We start from the raw sequence: 27,448 nt of genomic DNA, 5'->3' as shown, positions 1-27,448 counted from the left end.
TTCTTTATTAATTAATTTCGGTTGTATGGGTAACAAAGGATACATACAAGCACCAGCAAATATTGGAGGAGCCAAAATTGCGTGGGCATGGCTATTTGTATCATATTTTTGCAGCATGTTGTACCAAATTGTCTTTGACATAACGTGGCCCTTCAGTTAGCTCCAATAAAGCGACGGCGTCTTTAGAATGTCGTTTTAGCACTTCGCTATTAAATACGTAAATTTCTCTGTGACGAGAAAATGTAGAATGCAAGTTTCTATGAATATTTCGATAGCCTACCCAACTACAACTACAAAGATTTGAATACTCTACACGACTTGGAATTCATTTTCATACGATTATTTCATTTATTCCAGAATTTAGAATTCTTGTCATTTTCTTATTGTTGAATTCATTGAAAATACACGCATCCATACAATTTTGATATTTAAAAGATCTACCGATCTATTTAGATAACTCAGATCCCAGTATCGTTTAATGAATCTATGAAAATAGAGGTTTAATTATAAATTTCCGGCTGATCAGAGAAATCTTAATTTTTGTAATTGTTGTATTTTTACAATCATCATTTTCATTGGAAAACCCCACGAAATCCTCCCGGATGTGAACGTCTTAGACACAACAACCACAGCGGGGAGTGCCCTGTCTACGAATATATGGCGTGACAAATGACGACGGCTGGGCTTCATGTTATAACTATGACTTCTCTAAAACTTGGATGATTAACACAGATCCCTATTTACTTCATTGACTGAAGTTAAAAAGAACTGCTTTGATAAATGCCATCTAGAATACAGTTTAAGCTAAGATAATTAAAAGTAAGTGAGGATACGTGTTATATATAACTACAGATAAATGTGGGTATTCTGGTTATATCGATCTAAGAAAAAAATATCAACCTCGGACTTCGTCCTCGGTCATTTTTTTTTTTTTCTGAGCTTGATATAACCATTTATCCTGTAACTACCACCGCATTGTTGAAATACACTCACCATATATATTTTTGCTGTACAAGGCAGTAACGAAAACAGCAGTATTTTGGAATCTTAGCACGTGCGTCAATTTGACTGACCTACTTCAAAGTAAAACAACGTTAAAAGGCGAACATATTTCTATAATTTTTGATACCGTTTCACTTCAAAATCATTATATTCATGACTCTTACAGGATAAATAGAAGACATGGTCAGTATCTTAAAATATAAGCTGTATTTTTGGCTCTGGACAGAAAGACAAAAGTGGCTCGCCAAGCTTGCTACTTCTGTCTTTCTTTACCTTCGCCAAAATACAGCTTATATTTTAAGACACGGACCATGTATTCTCTATATATCGACCCTATCAAAATACAATAATTGTATAATAATACTGTATAATACAGATAAATAAACTATGATATAAATAAATGTGGCCACTCTTGAGCGGACTCGCAGATTCTGGCCGGAAACGACAAGCATTGTCACACAGCGGACATATTATATTTATCGTCTGATATATAGTTGTTGTTTTACTGTATGCCTTCACAGCCTGTAAACAAGTGCCTAGCTATTACTCATATCTTGATAGGTTGTGTAAATCAGTCAGATACTTGTTTTTTATTCAGGAATTTACGTTCTCCCGAAAACTAGGGTTACATAAAAGTCAAGGTCACCTCATGTATTGACATTGTATATATAACAAATGTAATGTATATTTCTGTATCATTAGAGTTTATATACCGGATGTTACTACAGCTACACGGTAAGTACATGTATATTTATATCACACTAGCGTTTGTATGTACACTGTCATGTTGTTAAAGACGAAAGGCAATATTCTAGATTCTGGAGAAACGTAATTTATGTACATGTACTTACCTCGATTTTCTAAATTCTCAGCATCCTCTGACGATAATGATGTAACTAGAGGTAATACACGTACATTCAGTATTACATGGCACAGGGACTTGAGAATTTGTTACGGTCAACATGAATTTGGACCTTTCCTAGTGATCCGTATATATGAAAACCGGGGGTGTCATTTTTACCGAATTTTAATCTGTGTTATACACACTAGGGAAGGTCCAAACATATGTGACCGTGACAAATGTTCAAGTCCCTGTGTCATGTAATACTTGTTCTGAATGTACTGCATTTAAAACTAACATAATATAGAAAAACGATATCAGTAGTGTGTCATTGAGACCGCTGTCTTTTCTGTGTTCGTGTGCATGTGTGTATGTGTTTTGTTTTGTTGTTTTGTTATTGTTTACTGCCAGCATGCGTATTACTAACTATTCATTGGTACATTTTGCACATGTGTGCCATAAGGACGTTTATTTCCGTCGTTTAGTGCCATTAGTAATTGATCAATGTAATCGGCTCATATTTAACTTAATGCGCGGGGTTCCAAAATACCCAAAGAAAACCGATCACTCCACCGGAAACTCTGTATGTGTGTTTATGATTGGTAGAGATCATTGTCATATTAGTGTTAAGTCTTTAAATATCACCTTAATGTGACGTAAATCAATGGATGGTTGACCAAGACTTTATAAACTAAAAATCAACTGATAAAATCAAGGAATTACCGTGACAGTGTTAACTTAGCAAACCAAGCGAATCCAAATCACTCTTGCATTTCCTGTGTTTCTCTACTGACGTCATCATCCGCCAGATCATTTAGCAAATCATGTAATTTATTTTAGATTTCAACTGTACTGTATGTTTGGATGGATGGATGGATGGATGGACAGTATTTATGTAATCGGAGGCTGTTTTTCCTTAAGAAATAATTAACGATGATTCGTGTATTATTGCAGGATATACAACGAGGACGAAGATATTTTGCAATTAAATTAATAACGAAGGCCGCAGGCCTGAGTTATTAATTAAAATTGCAAAATATCCGAGTCCGAGTTGTATATCCTGCAACAATACACGAGCCAAAGTTGATTATTTCTATTCTACCATGTACTGTTTAGTTCTGAGATCGACCTCTTTCTAATAGAAAAACAGCAAAGAACCCCGGGAAAACCTTGTAATTTATTTCTTGAGTATTTCATTATTTGTTGATGAAATATACAGGCAATACAGTACTACGATCAAGAGCATCTATCATATGGCATTGATTTTGAAAATTTAAAAAAAAAAAAGGATAAAAAAAAAGAAAAAAAGGGGGGGCCTCCGTAGGATTCGAACTCGCGTCGTAATAAAAATATATTGAAAGACTAACCCATTAGCCCACTCGGCTATAGTAACCTTTTATGAAACGGGTGAATATTAGATATTTAAAATTGTAACAGCCGTGACTCACGACCGTGTTTTATTGGCACGAGTGTGGGTTATTGGAAAATAATACATGGTTTTAAACCAATCAAAACTGGCGTTATATAGCAAACATGGTAGAATTTGAGAATTTAGTTGGAGACAATAGGTGTGTTATAGGGAGCCTGAAGTTGGTTCCGAGTTCCGAGTTCTGTTTAACATAAACGGAACTCGGAACCAGTTTCGAGTTCCGTTTAACAAAAACGGAACCAGGAACCAGTTCTGAGGTCTAAGAATTAGTTTCCAAATTCCCTAAAGAAAATATTCTACGTACTTTATCTCAATATAAGACCCGAATCTGAAAAAGAAATGATATATCAGTCAGGCATAAACTTTACGGGACTTGGGCCTTGTTCTCAGTTCCGTTTATAATAAATTAAATTAGAAACCTAGTTCTGAGTTCCGTTTAAGATAACTAGGAACCAGTTCCGAGTTCCGTTTAACCAGTTTCGAATTCCGTTTAAGTAAAACGGAACACGGAACCAGCTCCGAGTTCCGTTTAAGTAAACAGAACTCGGAACCAGCCCGGTTCCGTTTAAGAACAACGGAACTACGTGTACTATGTAGAACTCGGAACTGGGACCAAAACCCATAAATCTTCTACATACATACATTACCTTAAACGGAACTCGGAACAGGATAAACGGAACTGGCTCCGAGTTCCGTTTTACTTAAACGGAACTCGGAACTCGGAACCAACTTCAGGCTCCCTGTGTGGAATATATAAGCAACAGGAAGTGTCACAGAAAGGGGACAGGTGACATGGTGACCCGGTAACAGTGAAGACCTAGGATATTGTACAAAGTGGTAGACTTATATGGTAGATCAATTATAAGACATTGATTACAAATCATTCTGTTTAGATGGACTATCTCTGAAATTAGGTGCTTCACACTGAGGCATTTAATAAACGCAAAACCTTTCAAGTACACATCCTGTCGTGTCTAGCAATTTGTAGGCTTTCGTAACTTATTGGTATGAGGTCAGATAGGGTCGTGTGAACCTAATAAATAACATATCTCGGTGTGCACAACTCACTTGTATACGAAAACCGCCCACAACGTACGAGTCTGTCTAAAAAACATGCAAGATGGCTCTGTAACAAAAATATGTTCATTTGTTTCGTAAACAAAAACTGAATATCGGCGATAGAAGGAAGGTATATTTCTTTTTTGGTTTAACATACTCCATAAAGAAATGATCATAAAGAAAAATGATGTCAATGAGACACTGACAGCCACTGTGATATGAGGACGGGTGTCATTTAGACACTGACAGCCACTGTGATATGAGGACGGGTGTCAATTAGACACTAACAGCCACTCTAAGATGAGGACGGGTGTCAATGAGACACTAACAGCCACTGTGATATGAGGACGGGTGTCATTTAGACACTGACAGCCACTGTGATATGAGGACGGGTGTCAACGAGACACTGACAGCCACTGTGATATGAGGACGGGTGTCAACGAGCCATTAACAGCCACTGCAATATGAGGACGGGTGTCAATGAGACACTAACAGCCACTGAAATATGAGGACGTGTGTTAATAAGCCATTAACAGCCACTGTGATATGAGGACGGATGTCACTGAGACACTAACAGCCACTGTAATAAGGGACGGGTGTCAATGAGCCATTAACAGCCACTGTAAGATGAGGACGGGTGTCAATGATATATTTACAGCCACTGTAATATGAGGACGGATGTCACTGAGACACTAACAGCCACTGTAATAAGGGACGGGTGTCAATGAGCCATTAACAGCCACTGTAACATGATGACAGGTGTCAATGAGACACCACTAACAGGCACTGTTACATGGGGACCGATGTCAACGAGACACTGACAGCCACTGTAACGTGATGACAGGTGTCAATGGGACGCTAACATCCACAGTAATATGAGGACGGATATCAATGACACACTGGCAGCCATTGTTACCTGATGGGAGGTGTCAATGAGACACTAACAGATAGAGTCATATAAGAAGGAGAAATGTCAATGAGACATGGAAAGTATAAAAAAAGTAAACGTTTCTATTTTGCGTCATCAACAGCCCACGCAATATACCTACGTCAAATTATGGTTAGGTTACATTTTCAATTTATCACAGAATAGTGACATCATTACAAAACCATAATTCCAACTTTAAATAGACAAAACATGGAAAATATTCATTTTAATGGAGACACATGAAAGCACAAGACGATCAAGATCAGTGATCTGGAATAGTTAGCGTCTTTGGCTTCATCGACGACACTCATTGAGGTAAAATCCATGTCATGTCATAGCCTCCAAATGAGAGTTAGGGTATGACTACGGAGCTACTCAGCAAATCATCAATTTCACAGCCTCCAAATGACTGCTAGGGTGTTACAGCGTAACTGCTTAGCAAATCACCAATGTCATAGCTTCCAAATGAGGGTTAGGGTGTGACTACGGAACTACTCAGCAAATAGCCAATGTCATAGCGACCAATGAGGGTTGATGTGTGACTACGGTCCAAATGAGGGTTATGGTGTGACTGCGGTTCAAATGAGGGTTAGGGTGTGACTACGGTCCAAATGAGAGTAAGGGTGTGACTACGGTCCAAATGAGGGTAAGGGTGTGACTACGGTCCAAATGAGGGTAAGGGTGTGACTACGGTCCAAATGAGGGTAAGGGTGTAACTACGGAGCTACTGGGTAAATCACCAATGTCACAGCCTCCAAATGAGGGTTAGAGTGTGACTACGGAACTACTTAGTACATCACCAATGTCACAGCCTTCATTTAGAGTAAGGGGTGTGACAAGAGAGCCACTAGGTAAATCACCAATGCCACAACCTCAAAATGAGAGTTAGGGTTAACTACAGAACCACTGGGCAAATCACCAATGTCAATGCCTCAAAATGAGAGTTAGGGTTTGACAACAGAACCACTGGGTAAATTACTAATACCACAACCTCCAAATGAGAGCTTGGGTTTGACAACGGAACTACTAGGCAAATCAACAAGCATTGGAAAGACTTCTTTTGCTATGTAGACGTTCAAAATACATATAAACATATATAAATGTAAACAAAATAACCTGCAAATTATACTAGTATATGTATATATTACAGGTATGGCTGCCTTGTGTCTGTCGTTTACGATTTTGTTGGGGGTCCTGACCCTGGCAGAGGCCAACACGATTCCGGCTGGAACCTGTATGTACAAAGGCAACAAGTGTCCAGTGTACAATGTTATTTCTAACCATGAGGTAAGGACAAAAGTAAAACTGACAATAGACATTATTTTATTGAAACTGTCAATTTATATATAGGTGTCAGATTTGTGTATAAATAGGTGTCAGATTTAAATATTAATAAAGGTGTAAGATTTATATATTTGTGTGTCAGATTTATATATAATTCATATAAACATGTATATGGGTGTAAGATTTATAAAATATAGGTGTCAGATTTATGTATATGTTTGTGCCAGATTGATATATAATTTATACATTCATGGGTGTTATATATATATCTAGTGTTGTCATATTTATATATATATCATATAGGTGTCAGATGTATATATATGTCAGATTTATATATATTTGTCATATTCATATACATAGGTGTCATATCTATTTATATGTAGGTGTCAGGTTTATATACATAGGTGTTGATATTATATATATATATGTGTGTCATATTTACATATATATATATAAAGGTTTCAGATTTATATACATATGTGACAAATTTATATATGTAGATGACAGATTTATATGCATAGGTGTCATATTTATATATATATATGTCAGATTTATATGCATAGGTGGCAGTTTTATATATATCGGTGTCATATTTATATACATAGGTGTCCGATTTATATACATAAGTGTCAGATTTATATATATAGATGACAGATTCAATATATAGATTTCAGATTTTTATGTAAAGATTTTAGATGTATATAGATATGTGTCATATTTATAAACATATATGTCAGATTTATATACATAGGTGTCAGATTTATATATATCGGTGTCAGATTATATGGGGCAAAGAAGTATTTCAAACAGTGTGAACAATAAGGCTTGTTAAATTTTCGAGGCAATCCGCCCCTTTATCAAAACACAAAAAAATACAAATACAATCACATAATATATATAAGAAGTACTGGAAATACAATAAAATACAATAAGAATAATGTTTTAGTAACTGGAGAAACCACAATGAACCCTTCGGCAAACGTGGGCCGAAGGCGGATACTAGCGTGACTGTATCATGTTCAACACTAGAACGCTATGCGACCAACGGCAGAGATATTTTGAATTCCCCCGCACGTGAAAGTATATCGAAGAGTTCAAAGACGATTCGTCCCTAAATACTGCTAGTGGACGACATTGCATTGATATCAGATTTCAGAATAAAAATGTTGCATTATCGTCTCTACAGTGATTGATTAAATATCGTGTACAAAGTCTGAAAAACTTAAGAAAAATATGTTTTAGATCATTAGAATTATAGAGAGTGGTGTGAAAAAACTACTACGAATATTTATCAAGACTGAGAATATAAGAAATACGAATGCCGAAGTGTCCCTACAGGGCGCTACGAGAAACAGACGATGTCAGATTATATATATACATGTAGGTGTAAGGTTGATATAAGCGTCTTGACACTTGTTTGTAATTCCTTTTTATATAATTTATATGAACATTTGTTATATCGTTAAATTAAAATTGACAAATAAAGAAGTTTAAATTAAATCATCGTTTTACTCAATTTCCAGTTTTACATGTTATTTAGTATTTCCATCAATGTGACGTACTGGCGCTGCATATAGGATCAACATCATAATGTTTAATACTGTCACAATCATTAAATGTGGATTAAGATTGTATATGCTTCAGATCAGTCTGTATAGAATGATTTCAATGATAGTTATATAATATTAGTTTTAAATTTCAACTTTTACAAATTTTCAATTGAAACTATAATCAAAATAGTGCATTGTATCCAAAAACCTTTCTAATCAGCAAATATGTTTTTTAGGGATACGAACTGCGATATTACGAGCAATCGTCCTGGGTGGCCACGAGTGAAAATGTGAGAGAGTACACAGGAAACGTGAGCCGCCAGCTGTATTTCAGACTGAGGGACTACATTCAAGGCAACAACGTTAATAGTAAGTTTATTGACGATATACAAGCAAAGTGCTGCTGCTATATAAAACCTGAGACGACACCTAGTAATAGACAGTGTCTTTTAGACAGAAACTCTACGGTATTAATCAATGGAAAACTCGATAGCCTTGTTTTGTCACTAAACATAAAATCCACTCTTCTACTGTGTACCGCCATTCAATGCCGACATCCGGCTATTAGGGTATCTTTTTAGCCAGGAAAGTAATTTTCTAGTTTATGCTCGGGAAATAACCCGATATTGTTCACTTTTATGAAACAAAGAAAATAGCACAACTATGTCATATACTGATGTCCACGGAAGATGAATGCTCATTTCCTCGCTATTTTTCTTTCGTCGGATCTAATCAGCAAGATTCCGGTCATTTTGTCATGGGATGAATAAATTTCCACGGACAATTTGTGTGATCATAGTTGGTAAGCCGATTAATTATCGCCCCTGACAACGCTTATTCTATATAGGATTTTCACTGACAATACATTTCACGAGACACAAGTTTGCATTCGAAATTTGAGCCTTTATTTTGCTGTTTATCAAGATGTGAAACACTAGGATATCCATCATATTTCATATTGATGTTGATAAGGTCAATATTGAACTCGCAGAATATATGATTAAATGTTATATTTCATCATATTAAGCTGATGATACATATAACACCGACTTGATTTTTTTTTTTTTCATCTCAGTTAAATAGTTTTATTATCTTGGAAAGTTACAGGATCAACTTCTAATTATTAAGTGTAAAATATTCAAATGGCTATTTTTTGCTTTCAGATTGTGTTACGTATTCATTGTGCAATATTTACTTTCATGTTTAAACTCATTATTTGCGGCAAATCAAACTCTTGAAAATATAAGATCATTTGACAACATACGGCATTGTTTTGTTGAACACTATTGTCAACTCTCATGGGCAACACTAAGTAAGTCATAGCACAGGCCCCGGGATATTGTGATTTTTTTAACATACAGTACCTCATAGGTTGTCTCTCAGGTTGACAAAATTCCATTGTTCCCGTAACAGTTTCTTTTCATAATATTTTTTTTAAGATGGATGCAGAATATATTGGTTTCCTCAGTTTTCTGAAACTGAATGAATTGAATAAATTTATAGAAAACAATTACCGTTAACGTTGCACGCCACTTCGAATATTTCTTTGGGTCTTGTTGACATGCAGCCAATATGGTAAATCTTATTTTTCTTAAATGCAAATGACAAATATATATATGTTTGCATACTTGAGTAATGGAAAATTAAATATACAATAGAACATTAAGTCATTATGTCGTGTTTGTAATGAAGGAGAATCGTCCTTCAATTTTTCAGCCAATAATCCAGTTGTAATGTGGTATTCTATGTGACTTCTCATCCTTTCCAAGCTATCTCACTATGTATTGCAGATGAAGTTTTGAACATGACTGTCCCTGTATTGACTGAGCGAGGGAACCCAAACGTCAACGGGCTCACTACATACACCAAATATTTCTTTCTTACTGACCCAAATGCCCCAGAACCAAGAGCAGAGAATGTGTTCAGGTACAACAGACCAGCATTTGGAGCTTATGTAAGGTAAGTAAGTTGATAAAAGGATTAAGGTATATGTCAGGTAAGTAAGTTGATAAAAGGATTATAGTATATGACAGGTAAGTTGATAAAAGGATTAAGGTATATGTCAAGTGAGTAAGTTGATAAAGAATTGAGGTAAATGTCAGGTGAGTAAGTTGATAAAAGGATTAAGGTATATGTCAGTTGAGTAAGTTGATAAAGAATTGAGGTAATGTCAGGTGAGTAAGTTGATAAAAGGATTAAGGTATATGTCAGTTGAGTAAGTTGATAAAAGGATTAAGGTATATGTCAGCTGAATAAGTTGATCAAAGGATTAAGGAATTTGTCAGGTGAGTAAGTTGATAAAAGGATTAAGGTATATGTCAGTTGAGTAAGTTGATAAAAGGATTAAGGTATATGTCAGGTGAGAAAGTTGATAGAAGAATTAAGTTATATGACAGGTGAGCAAGTTGATAAAAGGATTGATGTATATGTCAGGTGAATATGTAAAATGACTAAGTTGATAAAGAATTAAGGTATATGTCAGGTGAGTAAATTAATAAAAAGGATTAAGGTACTGTATATGTCAGGTGAGTACGTTGATACAAAGATTAAGGACGTATATACAAGTTACGTGCGGTTTACGATAATCCTATCAACACTTTCTTTCACACATGCTATGATAAGTACCAACTATTATAGATGACATGAATTCTTACTGGTCGGCACATGAAGGTGAACTCTTATAAATTAATGTCTATACTAGACAGTCGAAATTTGACTCGGGCGGTAAACAGAGACAATCGAGCGACGTCATTTCCTTATTTGGACATCATAAAGTATTCATGGCGTCAGTGTTATTGAGGGATTGATTGTCAATTGGCTGATGAAAAGAAGTGAACCTCGTGCAAATGAAGCTAACGGCTTCAATTAATGTACCATTCGCACGAGCTTCTCTTCTTTTCATCAATTCATGCAAGCAACAGTATGGCGTAAATGTGCAAGGTTAATAGTATATAGTATGTGTGTGATTTTGTTTCTCGAGACACATGGGCTAGTTGCTTGAAACTAAGCATAATGCCTATTAAATGACAACAGTAAAATACGACAACACTAAATATGTTCAGTGTACATAAACACTGTAAAACCTTTTGAAACTCAATTTGATTTTATAATGTGAATTAATGTTGGATATTTAGTCCTGCGGTTATTCAAATATGCCATAAATATGTTGCACCAAATTTTAAAACGAACCTCTTACAGCATTCGCGGAGCATTGTTCATGTAGCTCGTGTAGCAATTATGATTTTAGTCACAGATAGTTGAGACTTTTATGTAATGCTTTTTGAAATATAGGACTTCATTGTCGCACTGGGATGTAAATTCTAATAAAAATAAGAAGAGAAACATAGCTTTGAAAATTGACAGTATCCGACGGCCAAAAACTTGTGTCCTCCATTGTCAAAGATTAAGAGTCAATAGTACGCTTTACGATAGTGAGGTATCTACCCGCTCGAAATACATATTGCTGACACCAGTCTTCTTTCATTTTCCTTTTTGTCTAACAGTGTTAAACAAATGAGGCTTCATTTTCTGTGCATGGCCTCTAAATGATATTTAGTGTTACATTCGAAATTGAGCTACAGCTCTGCGCTACGGAAGTCTTTGGCTTGCGGTGTCATGGATGTGCCAGCATTCCTTTATATCATATCCCCCCCCCCTTAAATGTCTGAATTATACTAGCATTTTTATTAGCGCATAAATCAGCGCTTCCACTTGTGTTTATATACATTGTATTGTACGTATATAAGGCAGTGATACACTAGATCGTAAATGCAAACAGTGAGTTCACACGCCAGCAAAAAGTTCTTCGGGAAATTAAGTGATAAGATTTTTCTTGTTTCATTTAGGCTGAGCGAAGTGAAAATGTTACAAGTGTCTTACGATATTTATGACATGGTAGAGCATGCTATTTATATATTATTTTTTTTTATCCACAGGAGATATGGAGGGAGACCCAATTACCAGGAAAAGGAAGCCCAACTTGAAAAACTCAAACAGAGCCTTCAAGACACCTCCCTTTATAACCTCGACAAGGCCTACTTTGCTGGCTATAACCCCCCATGGGATAATATTGGGAGACGGAATGAGGTTTGGGTCGAGGCCATCATGACTAATGTCTAAATCGATAGATCGTATATGACTACGGGGTGATATCGGATGCCAGAATAAGCATGACTATAAACACTAGAGTATGATGTTCATAGTATTTCCATTTATTTCTGTTCATCACTCATTAGCTTTAAAACAACTGAAACTGATCTACGATAAGAATTCTATAAAGGTATATATATGAATTATAGCTCAAAGCCTTGATGATGATGAACACGGCCGCGTAGTTGATGACTGGTACGACATTCGGTCATGAGCCAAGCAACTTACCTTCAGTTTGAGATGACTATATAGATAACATTAATAAAGCGTAGTGTAACATTAGAAGTCTGTATTGTTTATCCACCGAGACATTTTAAGGAAAACAAGGACATCTAGGGATGACTTTACACGATTTTCACGGTGAATTTATGGTCGCTGAAGACACCTACAGATCATATGTTCTCTGACAGATTTCTGTCTGGTACTGTCTAGTTAGCTAGCCCGTAACTTGACAAGTTCATATCGTGACACCCTTACAGTGAATACCATTATTGTCAGGTAGTTATCAGGTCGACAAATGGAAGTTTTTAAATATTTTATATAAAAAGACAGATGCTTACCTCGATCAATGTTACCTTCTTTTTCAACTGCATACATTTTCATTTTTATTCTGCTGAATTTTTAAAACCTGACACGTCCAAAACAGATACTGCTATAAGCTATTATTTTACTCCAATTTTAAATTTGTAGGAAATTTAACAATTTAATTTCGTTTTCATCTTCTTACTCTCGAAATTCCTATAAGCCTAAAGATCATCTTATATTTAGAATATTATTCCATATGCGAATGACTTTAAGCTTCTCTACCTGCAAAAATATGCTTATCACTGAAGGGTCTCATAATGGCTCAAATTGGCACCCCTTCTTAGCAATCTTCATTTTTTTCTTATTTTTAATTAACTTTATTCTTCATATCGTTTCACTTGACATTGGGTTGGTTTTGGGTCATTATTGATCATTAGCCGTGAGGAAGGTTTTGGGTCTGTCTCCTAGCTGAGACAAGCTATTAAAGTTTACTTGCTTCTTCGGCATAACACTCAGTAATTTGGGAGCGGGGCAACTGGTTCGTCCGTTTTCAGCATAATGTTACCGGTTGGGTCCTGATGGGTTCGTTGACAGTGTGATTCAAAGAGGTAACACAATCACAAGAAGACAAGTACTATCATACCGTCGCCTCCCAAAAGACACACCCATCGTGCGCATGCATCTCTCAAATCTGGGATTTGGTTTGGTTTGGTTAATTTGTTTAACCTCATATTAACAGCTAAGGTCATTTAAGGACGGCCTCCCGTGCGTGCGACATGTATGCGTGTGGTGAGTGCGTATGTGTGTTTTGGGAGGCTGCGGTATGTTTGTGTGAAGTCTCCTTGTGGTAGGCCGGGACTTTTGCCGATTTATAGTGCTACCTCACTGGAGCATACTGCCGAAGACACCCAGCAGCACACCGGTCACATTATAATGACAACGGGTGAACCAGTCGTCCCACTTAAGTTTCAACAATTTTTTTTATACAAGATGTTATAGTACAAAGGGATTTGACAACAGGCTTTGCCTATATCAGTCTTCTCCCACATAAATGACATTTTGATAAAATAATATTGATAGAATTTTTCTTGACAAATTGAACAATAGAACTATATAATTAGGGTTATTTGTAACATTTGCACATACACTCATACACTTATCATTGTAATAATTTAAGTAGTCATTCATAGTTTAATGGAATAATTTATAGTTTAAAAGTATCAAAAGTTCAGGAAATGTTTTCATTTATATACATTATATATAGAAAATAGATAATTATACAAGACTGTGTAAAGCAAACGCGCTTCACCTACCTGACGGTGAGAAAGAAGAGTATTTTATTGAACAATTATAATGATAAACATACATATCAATGAAATATTATATAATTAATTGATTCAAAGAGAAATAAAAGAGAATTAAAACCTTCTCGAATTAGTTATCAATCTTTCTACATTACTTAATACAAATTTATTAAGATCAAGTGAAAGTTCATAGTCGTCCCACTCCCAACATGCTGAGCGCTAAACAGGAGTAGCAACTACCAATTTTAAAGACTCTGGTCTCTGGTATGTCCAAGCCAGGGGACAGAACCCAAAGCCTTCCTCACAGGTGCGAACGCTCAACTAAAGGCCAAAAGTGAGGCATTGTCAACGGAGACATTAGGAAGGAGAAAGTTTGTATGAAAGAAGAGAAAAGATAAGATCCCAAATTCAGTCCCCTCTTACGATCATGCAATGGGGGCAGCAGGTACAATTCTTACGCCCTACCTGCAGGGCAGACAAATCTGGGAGGCAGTAGTTAAATGATGTTGATGAGATGTTGTATGTTGCAAAACTATTTTTCCATATCTAAACAAAACTGATATACCACGTGATACGATTGCTGACAGTGTGTTATTGCTTAGTTTCCACATCGCGGTGTGTAACCTATTTCAAAGCCTTTGATTGGTTGTTTCTGACCTCCAACAATTCTGAGTGGCTAACTCAGGCCTTTGATATCGGACCACATTTACTCCTACTTATTCTTTTTATTGTCCTCTGTCAATAATCAGTTTTCTGGATTTCCCGACGGTCACAAGTGATATACATGTAACTGTGTGAGAGGGGTGTCCCTAAGTACAGATACAATAATCTGTAATCTCAGTCAATAGAATTTGATAATGGACACATAAAAAAGGACGGAACTGAGATCTGATTATGGCAAAACAAAACTGACCCCCGAACCCTCTCAGTAAGCATTCGACAAAAAGAGGACCATGATAATCATCAAAAGGTATCATAAATCTACAATGAAATGGTTTAGGTACTGACCCTAACCATTGTCGCTGAAATGAAACGGTTGCGACATCTAACGAAGGCTAAATCCTTGTGTTCCTTATTTCTAGTACAATGGTAGATCGGTGTCACACCGTACGAATATCGAAAATAACAATATTTGGGGAATCTTTATCCCAATCACCAAATTGCCATTGTCAACATTTGTGTCAGAAAACTGATAAAGATATTTCATACAAACACTCTGACACATGAGAAGTACATTGCTCATCATTCGGTTCCGAATATTAGTTAATGTCTTGAATAAATAAACATCAGGTTGAGCATTTGACATCACAATACACAATAATAGCATACGTTCGAAGTCCAGGAAAGAAGCGATAAATGAAGCTGACAGTGATTAGTTTTATATTCAGCTGTGACGTTCAACTTCTTGGTATCGTCTTTGAATATTTGCAAGTATTCTAGTTATAAAACAAAGAAACACAATGATTTTCAAATTTAATGTTTCATTTGGTAAAATAATCTAATTTCAAGTTTGGTACCAGTCTTTCCTCTATTCTGAAACAAATAAGCTCTCCTTCATTGCGAATATGTCATGTTTCATACTGATTCGGTTCACAAAATTCAGCTTCTACGTTCAGAAAATCTGACTCGGTAAGCTTACATTTGCAAGTAAATTGTTATGGGATAAATATCTTTGTCAATGAGTGATGGTTGTTTATCAAGTATATTTAACTTGAGTTTAGCTCATGTCTTTTCTGAAGTTTCAAATAAATGTAACTCAAATTAAATCAACATGATAAACAATCGTCACTTGGGGCACATCTACATCATCTATACAATAAACATCCCACTAAGGACCTCTAGTGCTCCTGTAGCATTATTATTACATTGTAGATCAGGGGAGTTTAGTGCTGGGCTTAAACGACCATACATTAAGTATTAATAAAAAACATATATGGCTTTCACGTTATTACCTATGTCACAGGAATATGGCGGCGTCCCTGAGGACGTACCTGGCAGCATCACTTGCGGTGTCACCTGCAACGTCCCCGAGGGCGTACCTGGCAGCATCAATTGCGGTGTCCCTGGCAGCGTCCCTTACTACAAACAGGGCCTGAGGACGACCTTTGGGATAAATATCAGGCTTCACATACGAACTGAAACCGAGTCACACATTCACTACAAACGTTAATGGAAAATACATGTAGCGATGGAGAGGAGGGAGGACTTGTAGGAACTGCAACAAAGTACGCTCAGACCCAGACCCCAATATAGTGTAGTATGAACAATTACGCGCTCAACACTACATAGGATGTCAGGCAAAACCTAAGATGACTGCAATATCCGTCAAATGTCAAATAAAGTGTGGTGCAGCAACTGATAAAAAAATCGAGGAAACATTCCACGTCATTATGACGAACTAAAAGGCGATATTTCTTAATTAAGAAGATGCCATACAAAATTAATGCGTTGAGTACATTCAGTACGAAACATACGGTAGCAAAACACGAACAATACGCTGATTAAACTAGATCCCATACTCTTTAAACGGCGATTTCATCTAACAATAGAGAAATGTGAAATAGCGATACCGTAAAAATGGTCTATGAATATTTGTTTGCAAGTTTAAAAAAAAAAAAACACTGTTTTTTCTCGGTTGATGCTTGTAAAGAATGTTACATGTGCAACGCCGAAGGAAATTGCGTGGTGGGAATAAGTGCATTATCCTTATGAGCGGTGATACGTGTATTTTGTAAGCCAAACCGAACTGTAGTGTTATTGTTTCAGGCTAATTCTGTTATTTATAGATGGAGGTTGCGGACATTTTTCGTAATTTTGTCATTTAGGGCAAGTCTTAGTTAAATGGGTTTATATATATATAACCTAAGGTAACATTTGTCAACAGTGATTTTTTACAGTTACAGTTTCTGAGAAGGTACCGAATTGTAAGGAAGGGGTATGATAAAGCATAAAACAAAATGAGGAAGTTTACTCGGAACTATGAAAGAATTACGAACACAGCATTGCCGAAAGTGTCCGCACCAACAAATTATATATTCAGGTGATCTCATCACAACTACGACAAACAAAAAAAAAGATAACAAAGAGATTGGAAAAATCCCATTACAACTACGGCAAGAAAAGTTCACATGACGATTTCGACAAGAAAATTTTACAGTGAGAGGGGGCGGGGGGGGGGGGGTATATTACTAATAATATTTTACAACATCAGTATGCATTTCCTTCATTTCATCGATCATGACTAAAATCGTCTTTTTCTTTCTTGCTTTTCTTCTTTTTTGATGATGTGATCTTTGACGTCATAATAGTTGATTATGACGTCATCAGTAATCATTCATATCAGTTTTCATTTTAGAACAAATTGATGAGATGTTCTTTCTAGTTTTTTAATTATTTTTTTATACACTTATTTCTTTGAAACATCCTGTACTTGCACGATAGTTTGCTTTAATAACGACCGCTCCCTCCGGAGGTAATATAAACAAGGCGCACGGGAGGGACGGGGTGTCTGCAGATCAACGGTGTTATTAGTTATCATTGGTGGATTCGTATAGTTTTCGTTATATGTAAGGTACAGTATAGCTAGAGACTTTCTTCATCTTTACTGGTTCTCCTACCACAGGAATGACAAGACAATGTAACAAAAATAGTTATAGGCTGCCAATAGCCTTGCTGGGTATCCTACCGCAGGAGGGAGAAGACATGGTACAATAAAGTGATAGGCTGACAACAACTTTACTGGTTCTGCTACCACAGGAGGGAGAAGACAAGAGGCAATATAAGTATAGGCTGACAACAGCTTTGCTGGTTCTCCTACCTCAGGAGGGAGAAGACACGGTACAATAAAGTGATAGGCTGACAACAGCTTTACTGGTTCTGTTACCACAGGAGGGAGAAGACAAGAGGCAATATAAGTATAGGCTGACAACAGCTTTGCTGGTTATCCTACCTCAGGAGGGAGAAGACACGGTACAATAAAGTGATAGGCTGACAACAGCTTTACTGGTTCTGCTACCACAGGAGTTACAAGACAATGTAAAAAATAGATATAGGCTGTCAACACCTTTACTGGTTCTCCTACCACATGAGGAACAAGACAAGGAGCAATGGACATTATACGTCCCAAATATGTGTTGCTGGGTTCTAAAATTATACGGAAACAAGAATGATGACTATAATGACGACACACCCTCTACTACTTTAATTAGTAATGTTCTTACATGTTGAACAAAACAACATGTTGATATTGTTATATACTCTCCCCGTGTTTAACAACACTGTATCTAGCAACACATTTCAAACTAGCGATTTTTAACTGCTTTATTGATCATGTTTATGAGATAGATATATAATAATAGAAAAAAGCCATACTTGCATCGCAAATTTTCTTCAATCTTTCCACATCCATACACAAAGACAGGGACCTGGTATGAAATTTCTATACATTGTCAATGCTAGGCAATAATAATATATAAATCATTTTCAGTGTATGGATTGTATGAATTAAGAAAGTTTTAAATTAAAGTACTGTATATACATATACCTAACATTTGAATCTGATTCAGAAACAGATATGTTGTTATCACCTAACTATATAGTCGTAGCGTAGCGTATATAGCCATAGCCGTATAATATTCTTTTGGCACCGGATATGACGCTGCAGATGGCGTCACTGGTCAAGATGAAGTATGTGATTGGTCAATGTAGCGGAAGATGCAAAATGTAGATATGCAGTTAAAAACGAACAAAGTTAAGATTGAATGCAAGCTGAATAAGTGGGTGTATCTTTTCAAATGACACATTAATAAAATTATATTCCTGATTCAAATGCAGTCTTATTATCACCAAATGCGATTCAAACCGATATAATTTTGCTATTCGTGCTGAAATGCTCTAGTTCGTTAATTTATTTCAACAGCAGATTTACATTATAATCACCAGCTTTAAAACTATGCCGTTTATCTTTTTTAAAGATATTTCTTGTTTCTTTTTGTTTGTATCAGAGTTTGTATCAGACGTGTGATACAAGATGCTGTATCACTCTACTAGCCGGAACTATTTTTTAGGGGAATCCTTTTATTCTACGGTTGAAACTAAAAAATGGGCTGTTATTTGGATGAAATAAACTGAAGCTCTATATTAATAACTTAATTTTGAAACATGAAAATATTTTACAAAAATGTTCTTTATTTTGATTTGTAAAACAGATAGAACTGCTGTAATATTTTCTAATAAATCGTCTTTATTTAAATAAATATCCTCTGCAGAAGTTGAAAACATGGAACTTTCCGATGTGAATTTTGAAATTCTACATGTTATAATATTGGAATAAGTGAAAGATGTTGACTGGTTTGTAAATACAGCTGAAAGAATCATTTTGTTCCCCCCAGAACAGTATTTAAAATCTCCTGAACCACCCAGATCTGTGTCTGTTCCCTACCTTATGTCAGCCCCTGACCTATACCTGTCTCCACAGCAACAATTCCAGCGGTTAAATCTGATGTTAAAATGTCTCCCGTGAGAACATCCGCGCCTGGTATCTCGGATTTAAGAGATTATGTCATTAGTAAAAGAAACCCAAACACTTTCGTAAAACTGAAGACTGCTGCATCAGGAAATATGTTGATTGGATAGACCAAGCCCGACGTCAGGCCATTGTACGATATTTCACTATTCGAAATAGACACTTACATATGTGAATTTCTTTTATTTGCTCAGAAGAATGGCGGTTTTCATTACGAACCAGACACGTTTACGAGCTTTCATCGCGGAACTGACCGTCATTTACCAAAGTACAGCAACGAAATCATGACGTCCGATTCGTCCAGCACGAGACGTCAGGTGCTTCTGTCACGCAGCCAAAATTAAAACCGGGGGTTAGGAAACAAACGAAATAGGACCGAGCCAGGCAGTGAAAATGAGGAAAACGCTTTGTGGCAAAGTGGGCAGTTGCTATTAGACAATTCTAATCTCGAATGAACTGGGAGAGCAGAACAGATATACAGAGTCCGGTTTATGAATCAGACTATAACTGCTGTCACTTTTTTAAAAGATAATTGTCGTGTTAGAGAAATAAACACATCTTTTACGAAAACTTATCTCTCGACCGTAATTACAAGTTTACTATTACAGTACAAGCTGCTGGGGTTTTAAGAGGTTGCGACGAAAACAGTCGATTTAAATGGGAAGATCATGAACTGAAATGTGATGAAAACAGCCAAAAATATCTTGAACTCAACGAAAGGTAGACGAAAACTAATTGCCATGGTTTCTTTAGTCGAGACTGCATCCAGGTGTCCGATTGAATCTTATAAACTGAATGCAAAACATAGACCTCATGATTCAGATTCAGATTCTTTATTTCCTAGTGTTTTTCAACACATCAGAGAGACATAACAAAACAATACAATGGAATATATTATGACACAATTCACAATTACAAAAGTACATGTCCATTACGCTTAATATACACATATACGTACACTTTAGCATGAAATGAACACTGCCAAAATTTCTATTTACCTTGCTGTGAACGGCGGGAGCGATACTTTCTGGCTTAAAATCAGCCAGGTGGGAAAATAACTTGCTGTGATGTTCAGAACAATGGCAAGCAATGATGGTTCTGTTTGTAACAAGATCAACCAACCCCTCCAAAATCACTGTATTCATAAAACGTTTGCATTCTGGTGTTGCAGCGAAGACAATCATATAAATGTAGTTTAGAGGCTACAACATTTAAGTAGTGTGAACGATTATGCAGTGTCCATGAATTAACAGCGTGAAATGTGCGGACCCTTACAAACTGTCTCCAACACATCGATGTTATCAAAATCTGCATCATCAACACTGTCTCATTGTGACGTAGAGGGTTCCAGAAATTAACATTTGGACGCACCTGTTCTCAATGAAGCCGAGGTCATCTAGAGACAGTCAAATTCTTTCCATGGTTTCTGGAACGAATATTTCTGATGGCACTTTTAACATTTCTTTCTTAACATGATCACAATCTACTTCCGCTCACATAACTTCATCTCCCCGGTAATACCGACGAGTCCTACCAATAACTGGTTCCAACGATGACAATACTGCGTGACATGTCTATGAATGAAAATGCACACGCCGTGACGTCACGAGTAAGCTGGGTGAATATGATTTATGCAATGGAAATACTACTTTAATCTAAATTGTAACTATGCATTTTTGAATGTTTAATAATGCTTATGCACTGACAGTTTATACCAACATTCCTGTTGAAAAAGTCAATAATATTTGATCGAAATTTATATATGAAATACCAAATGATTGGCCGGACAGTAAGGAGAATTTGGGTAAGAAGAACTGTTTAACAGATGGACAAAATTATGCGCTGCAAATGTTATTGTAAATAACGAATTTCTCTAAGCCAGTATTGCTTTTTCTTCTTATATGCTAAATTTGGAAACAGAGGGGAATGATTCTATCTGTACAAGGAATCCTTATCACGTGACAGCTCCGATTGTAACCATTGGTGTGCTGATTTGGGGACGCCGACTACAATAAATTAAAATCTTAAGAATGATAAATATATGTAATGAAAATTAAACCACTGGTATAAATTGTCTGACTGGTCGGATAGTCCTAATTTCTTGCGCGGAGGAATATATCACGAATGTGCGAAAATATGTTGATATTTTCCTCCGCATATGAAACTCGGACGATCAGATTTGTCAGATCAACACATATGGATGTTTTTGCCCATATATGTTTTCATAGTCATATGACTCTCCGTTGATGTTAATAACGAATATTACCAGATTAGAATCACACAAAACTACTTTGAACTATCTTGAAAATAAACATTTTGAATACCCATGTTATCCCTTGGACTCAATGAAACTACCAAAGTATATATCCTACTTGTCCCTGACTTTGATCGGATAAGCATTACTATGTAAAAAAAAAAAAAAAAATATAACGCATAAGTCCCCTGCTTCTGCCGGATCTGTAGGCCTAACCAATGAGGACATTAGGCCTATGTGGAAAAATCTCAATAGACTTAGGTTTATTTAATAGTTCTCTTATTCTTCTTCTTCTTGTCGTAACTCCCTTCCGTCAATAATGACGATTATGTGAAGTGTTGGGGTGTTGGGTGCACAGGGGCACTAATTAAAAGAGAGAGAGAGGTTTTTTTTACTATGGTTAAAAGGATAAAAAAAATTGTATTTGACCTAGTGTTTGTTTATGAGGGGTTCAAGGACTGAGTGTGGTATGTGTGCCTTGGAACCCTCCAGTGTGGTGTACTGTACTGCTGCTAACGGGAGGAGGTTCCATTGTGTAATTGTGTGAGGAAAGAAGGATAATTTATATGTGTCCTTGGTAGCAGATATGTGTTTGTAAGTGTAGGGGTGTGTTTGTCTGATTCTAGAGTCTGTTGGGTGAAGGATGTTGCTGCATTCTATGAATACATGTTTGTGTATGATTTTGTAGAATAGAATGAGTCTTGTTTGTAGTCTTCTTATTTGTAGTGATGGCCAATTTAAGTTGTCTAGCATGTCTTGTACTGAGCTTGTGTTGTGGTATATGTTTTGTACGTATCGTGCTGCTCTGCTTTGTATCTTTTGTAACTGGTTTATTTGACTTGTGTTGTGAGGGTCCCATATGGAGGAGCAGTACTCCAGTGTGGGTCTAACAATGGCCTTGTATGCATGTTCTTTGATGTGTTGTGGTTTTATTTTTAGGTTCCGTTTTAAAAATCCTTGTGGTTTGTTTGCGTTTGATGTGATATTGTTTAAATGCGTGTCCCATTTAATGTTGTTTTGAAATGTTATGCCTAAGTACTTGCTGGAATCTACTTGTTGTAATGTGTGGTTGTGGAGTTTGTATGGGTATTTAATTTTTGTGCGTTTGTTGGATGTGGATATGATATTGCATGGTGCGGGGTGAAAGGTCATCAGCCAATCGTGTTCCCATTTGCCTGATGCGACTGTGTCTTGTTGTAGTTTGGTCGCGTCATTGATGTTGTGTATTGTTTTGTAAATGATGCTGTCATCGGCAAATAGTCTGAGGATGCTGTGTTTAATGTAATCTGGTAAATCATTTATGTAAATGAGGAAGAGGATGGGTCCCAAACATGTTCCTTGGGGTACTAATGATGTTACTGGTATTGTATCAGATTGTTTCCCATCAAGTACTAATGTTTGGGTGCGTTGTGTCAAGAAGTCTTTTATCCATGCGAGTGTGTTACTTGTTATCCCATAAAATTTGAGTTTGTACTAAAGTCTTTTGTGTGGTACTTTGTCAAAGGCTTTGGCAAAGTCCATGATGATGTCTGTTTGTGTGTTTGTGTTCTGAGTCAGAAATAACATACATGTGAGATTATCAAGCATGTGGATGACGTGAATGGGACGGCGCTGTTAGATATTACACTAACCTTGTATATATCAAGATTCTGAGAGTATTAATGAGATTTTCAACAAAACACTGGGGAAAATCCGTAATTATCGCCCTCAGAGACATGCACGATTTTGTAAATACAATGTACATTCAAAATTAGCTTATAATTATTTACTTATGTATTTAAAAAACTAAAATCAATGCATACGCATCATTTAAACGGTTCGGTTCTACCCCGGAGCATCGACAAAGTCCTAAAACGAGAGCTAAGTAGTACAGTAGCAACTACATGTTTATAAATTTCCTGGTCTGGGATACAGAACCCAAAGTCTTCCTCATAGAGACAATCGCTCGAATTGGAAGGAGACTATAAGAAGAGGAAGATGATGATTTCGAAGAAAACTGAAGGAGGCCAATTTGACTATATAACTAGACAATATGTTTTCGGGTTTGAAATGTCCACAGTTGCCTTATGCTGATTAAGGATCCCGATCTGTCGTGGATTTCAGTAGATACAAAGTATCATACGATAGATAAATATAAAATAAATAACATTACTAAGAAAAGGTCAAAGCAATTTCGACATAAACTGTAAAAAAGCATGTCAGGTAATTGTCTACAGCGACCATAAATTCACCGTGTAAATCGTGTAAAGTCATCCTTGTTTTCTCTAAAATTGTCTCGGTAGATAAAAAAAAATACAGACTTCTACGCTTTATTAATGTTATCTATATAGTTATCTCAAACTGAAGGAAAGTTGCGAGTTTCATGACCAAATATCGTACCAGTCTTCAAGTATACGACTGTGTTGATCGTCATTGCTTCGAGCTATAATTCCTAGAGATATCTTTTTATAATTCTGATCGTAAATTAGTTTCAGCTGTTCTCAATCTAATGAGGAATGAACTGAAGTGGAAACAATAAGAATGTCATAAGTCAGTGTTTACAATCAGATTTACCACGGCACTCGATGTCTCATCGAAGGTCAACATTCTGCTGATTAAGTCATACGTCATTTCCAAAGTCGGGTGTGTTTTTCGCATAAACATTATTGGTTAATGTTAAAGCGTTGCATTGACATTTCAGTTTCCAACACGGGATTATCAAGCTCGTGAGCATCATCTGCCAATACGGATATACATATTTAACCAAAATTATAGCAAATCACTAAAAACCCGCGTGAGGTCCTCGACCCACACATTGTCGTCTTCTAAAAATTCCCCACTGGGGATTATATCCAGCAAAGTAGACCTTGTCATGTCCGCACCACTGATAGTTTGGTTTCCCTCCATATGCCTTGTGGATTGAATAAAGGTTTCACACCGAATGGTTGTTGGATATGGAATCTTTTTCACTCGAATAAGTTTGTTTTTTTAAGTTACACAAGACACGAGACGAGCTTTAGCAAAACTTACGAGTGATTCAGTATTTGGACTGTAACTCTTGAGCCAAATAGTGAAATGCGAAGCAGTTAAAGTTGATTTTTTCTCAAGAGCAATTATTATTCACTACCTCCTGAATTCGACCAAAGTAACTTCCAATTCAGTATGTTTCAACTGACTCGCATTTTCCCTCAATCTAATTAGAATCTAGATGGTCATTCTCACTACGTTACATGAACATCTAACGACATACATCGCATAAGGGGTTATGTCAGGATGACCTTTTGTGTTAACCAATCAAATTACTATCTACAGAATCTTGGAAGCGAATTTCGTGTGTGGGAAATATTATGACTGGAGTACATAGCTTGCATAATCTGTCAATCTGTTTCAAGTCATTTCGTCCAGCCAAGCATATAGCTTTATACAATGTACATGCTGTACCGAAATAGTTAGCTTCAGATGCATGATGTGACGAATGGGTGAGATTAATGACATCGAAAGATTGACAATTCGACCTGAAAGTGAAAATTGAGATAAATGTCACCAGAGCGTGACCCATTATGCGATGGCGTTAGATGTTCGTGTAATGTAGTGAGAATGACCATCTAGATATTGATAAGATTGATTTTTCCTAATAAATTGAGGACATCCACATTGTATTCAATTATTAGAACTTGTGCAAGTCTAATAGTTGTTGTTAAAAAATAGTCGATCATTAGAGAATGATCAAGTAGTATTACTTAGTCAAAAATACGATTATGCAACACAATAACAAAAACAAACAAACAAACAAACAAACAAAAAACTAAAACAAACAAAAAACAAACAAACAAAAAAAACAAACAAAACAAACAAAACAAACAAACAAACAAACAAAAAACAAACAAACAAAAACAACAACAAAAATAGCAAGACTTAATTGAAATATTGTTTTTGCCGTAGTATTCAAAACTTATTTAAAAACCGCTCCTCCAGCAGCACGGAAGAAGAATATTAAGACAGTGTTCTCCAGTTGTCTCCCGCTCCGATTCGAACCCAGCAGCCATCATTACGAAGTATGTTACATAGCAGGTTGTGACCTACAACTGATTAAAAGGTGAAGCTTTATTTATTGAATGTTCACCAATAGTTTTAAATGAGCGATTGAACTTCCTGGTTTATATGGTTCCTAATGGGGGCGTTATTTTGACCGCCTGACACACAGGGACCTGACACGAATACGTTATTCTAAGTCCCCTGTCCATTCCGACGATTTACAGGGTCGCGGTATAATCGGGCCATTTAAGTGATAATTATGTGGGGTTTTTTTATTGTATATGCGCATATTCAAACAAATATGAGCTAATTTGAATATATGCCAGACCAGGAATCACTTAGGGGCGGTAATTAGGGATTTTTACTTTTTTTTCGAATGGGAAGGCTACAGGATTCGACAGAAGCGACGGCTTGGGCACTATATTTTTTTTCAAAAGCGCAAGTTGATGTTAATTAGGTCAAATTCATGCGCAATTGAAACGGATGTTTGGTAGTTTCATTGAGTCAAACTTGAGTATAAATTGAAATAGATGTATGTGAGATAGGTCATCAACAGAATCTTAACGCATGACAATATAAGATGTGAGTTATTAAAGTCTGTCAATGGTTTTATATGCCAATCGCCTACAGGTTCGTTTGATAAAGAGGTGTGGTCGTTTTCCGCTTATCCTGACTTAGGCCACGTCCAGCGATAGTCTGGGCTAAAAATACAGGTTAAATATCATGTGACCCCATGCAGTGATTCCCACAGTACCAAAGTAGATCGTCATGGTCCATTGGCGCGCCGTGTGTTGTGAACGGATTACATGTATATAGTCAATCAATACCATAGGAAATCAAGTTAAATTGTCATGTTAAATAGGAATTTTACACTACTCATCCATGTATGCCTGTGGTCGACGCTGCAGTTCATTTACATTTTACTTTGAATGATATGTAGTAAATCGGTTATGATTTCACTCTTTTTTTATCCAAGTGAAAATTAACTAACTCAAAACTAAATATTTTATATTAAATATGCATTTAATGTTGAAAAAAAAAATCTTTTAGATATGATCAAGAAAAATTAAATGGTATTGTTCTAAGAAACATAACAAAATATTATGCAACTTTACGGTCATTTAATGAAATATCCATTGCAATGAACAAACACATTTTTCGCAAATAAGAATTTTTATATGTTATAAATTTGAGGTTTGTATTCAAAAACTCAGTCTTTAACAATATATTTTTTTTTTTTTTTTGAAAACCGTCACCCTTAGGTCGAAACTGGCTTATATGCGCCATACCTCTTTAATATTGCATGACTACTGTTAAATGATCATCCACTTAACTTACATTTTGATTCGATAATTCCGGAAACACCTTAGCATGTACTTTATATGGTACTGTATATCTCGTATATAAGAACCTTACTGGTACTGTATATCTCGTATGTAAGAACCTTACTGGTACTGTATATCTCGTATATAAGATCCTTACTGGTACTGTATATCTCGTATATAAGAACCTTACTGGTACTGTATATCTCGTATATAAGAACCTTACTGGTACTGTATATCTCGTATATAAGAACCTTACTGGT

General features: G+C 36.2%; 1 protein-coding gene across 1 annotated transcript; it reads left to right on the top strand.

Moving 5' to 3' along the window:
* Positions 1–1,575: 1,575 nt before the first annotated feature.
* Positions 1,576–12,524, top strand: LOC117334361 (heme-binding protein 2-like). Its single transcript, XM_033893939.1, has 5 exons — positions 1,576–1,737; positions 6,410–6,546; positions 8,330–8,462; positions 9,884–10,052; positions 12,029–12,524. The coding sequence occupies exons 1-5, from the start codon at positions 1,683–1,685 to the stop codon at positions 12,210–12,212; spliced, it is 678 nt and encodes a 225-aa protein (XP_033749830.1). The 5' UTR covers positions 1,576–1,682; the 3' UTR covers positions 12,213–12,524.
* The last annotated feature ends 14,924 nt before the right edge of the window (positions 12,525–27,448 follow it).

Source organism: Pecten maximus, chromosome 9 (genome assembly GCF_902652985.1).
Source record: "Pecten maximus chromosome 9, xPecMax1.1, whole genome shotgun sequence".
Classification (NCBI taxonomy): domain Eukaryota; kingdom Metazoa; phylum Mollusca; class Bivalvia; order Pectinida; family Pectinidae; genus Pecten; species Pecten maximus.
Note: the sequence above shows the minus strand (reverse complement) of the source record. Positions and strands in the feature narration are given on the sequence as shown.

Bases quoted from the DNA above. Each gene is read 5' to 3' on its own strand.
- LOC117334361 (XM_033893939.1), top strand. From the start codon at position 1,683: ATGTATATTTCTGTATCATTAGAGTTTATATACCGGATGTTACTACAG. The intron at 1,738-6,409 runs GTAAGTACATGT...TATATATTACAG, and splicing joins GATGTTACTACAGCTACACG to GTATGGCTGCCTTGTGTCTG. The intron at 10,053-12,028 runs GTAAGTAAGTTG...TTTTATCCACAG, and splicing joins GCATTTGGAGCTTATGTAAG to GAGATATGGAGGGAGACCCA.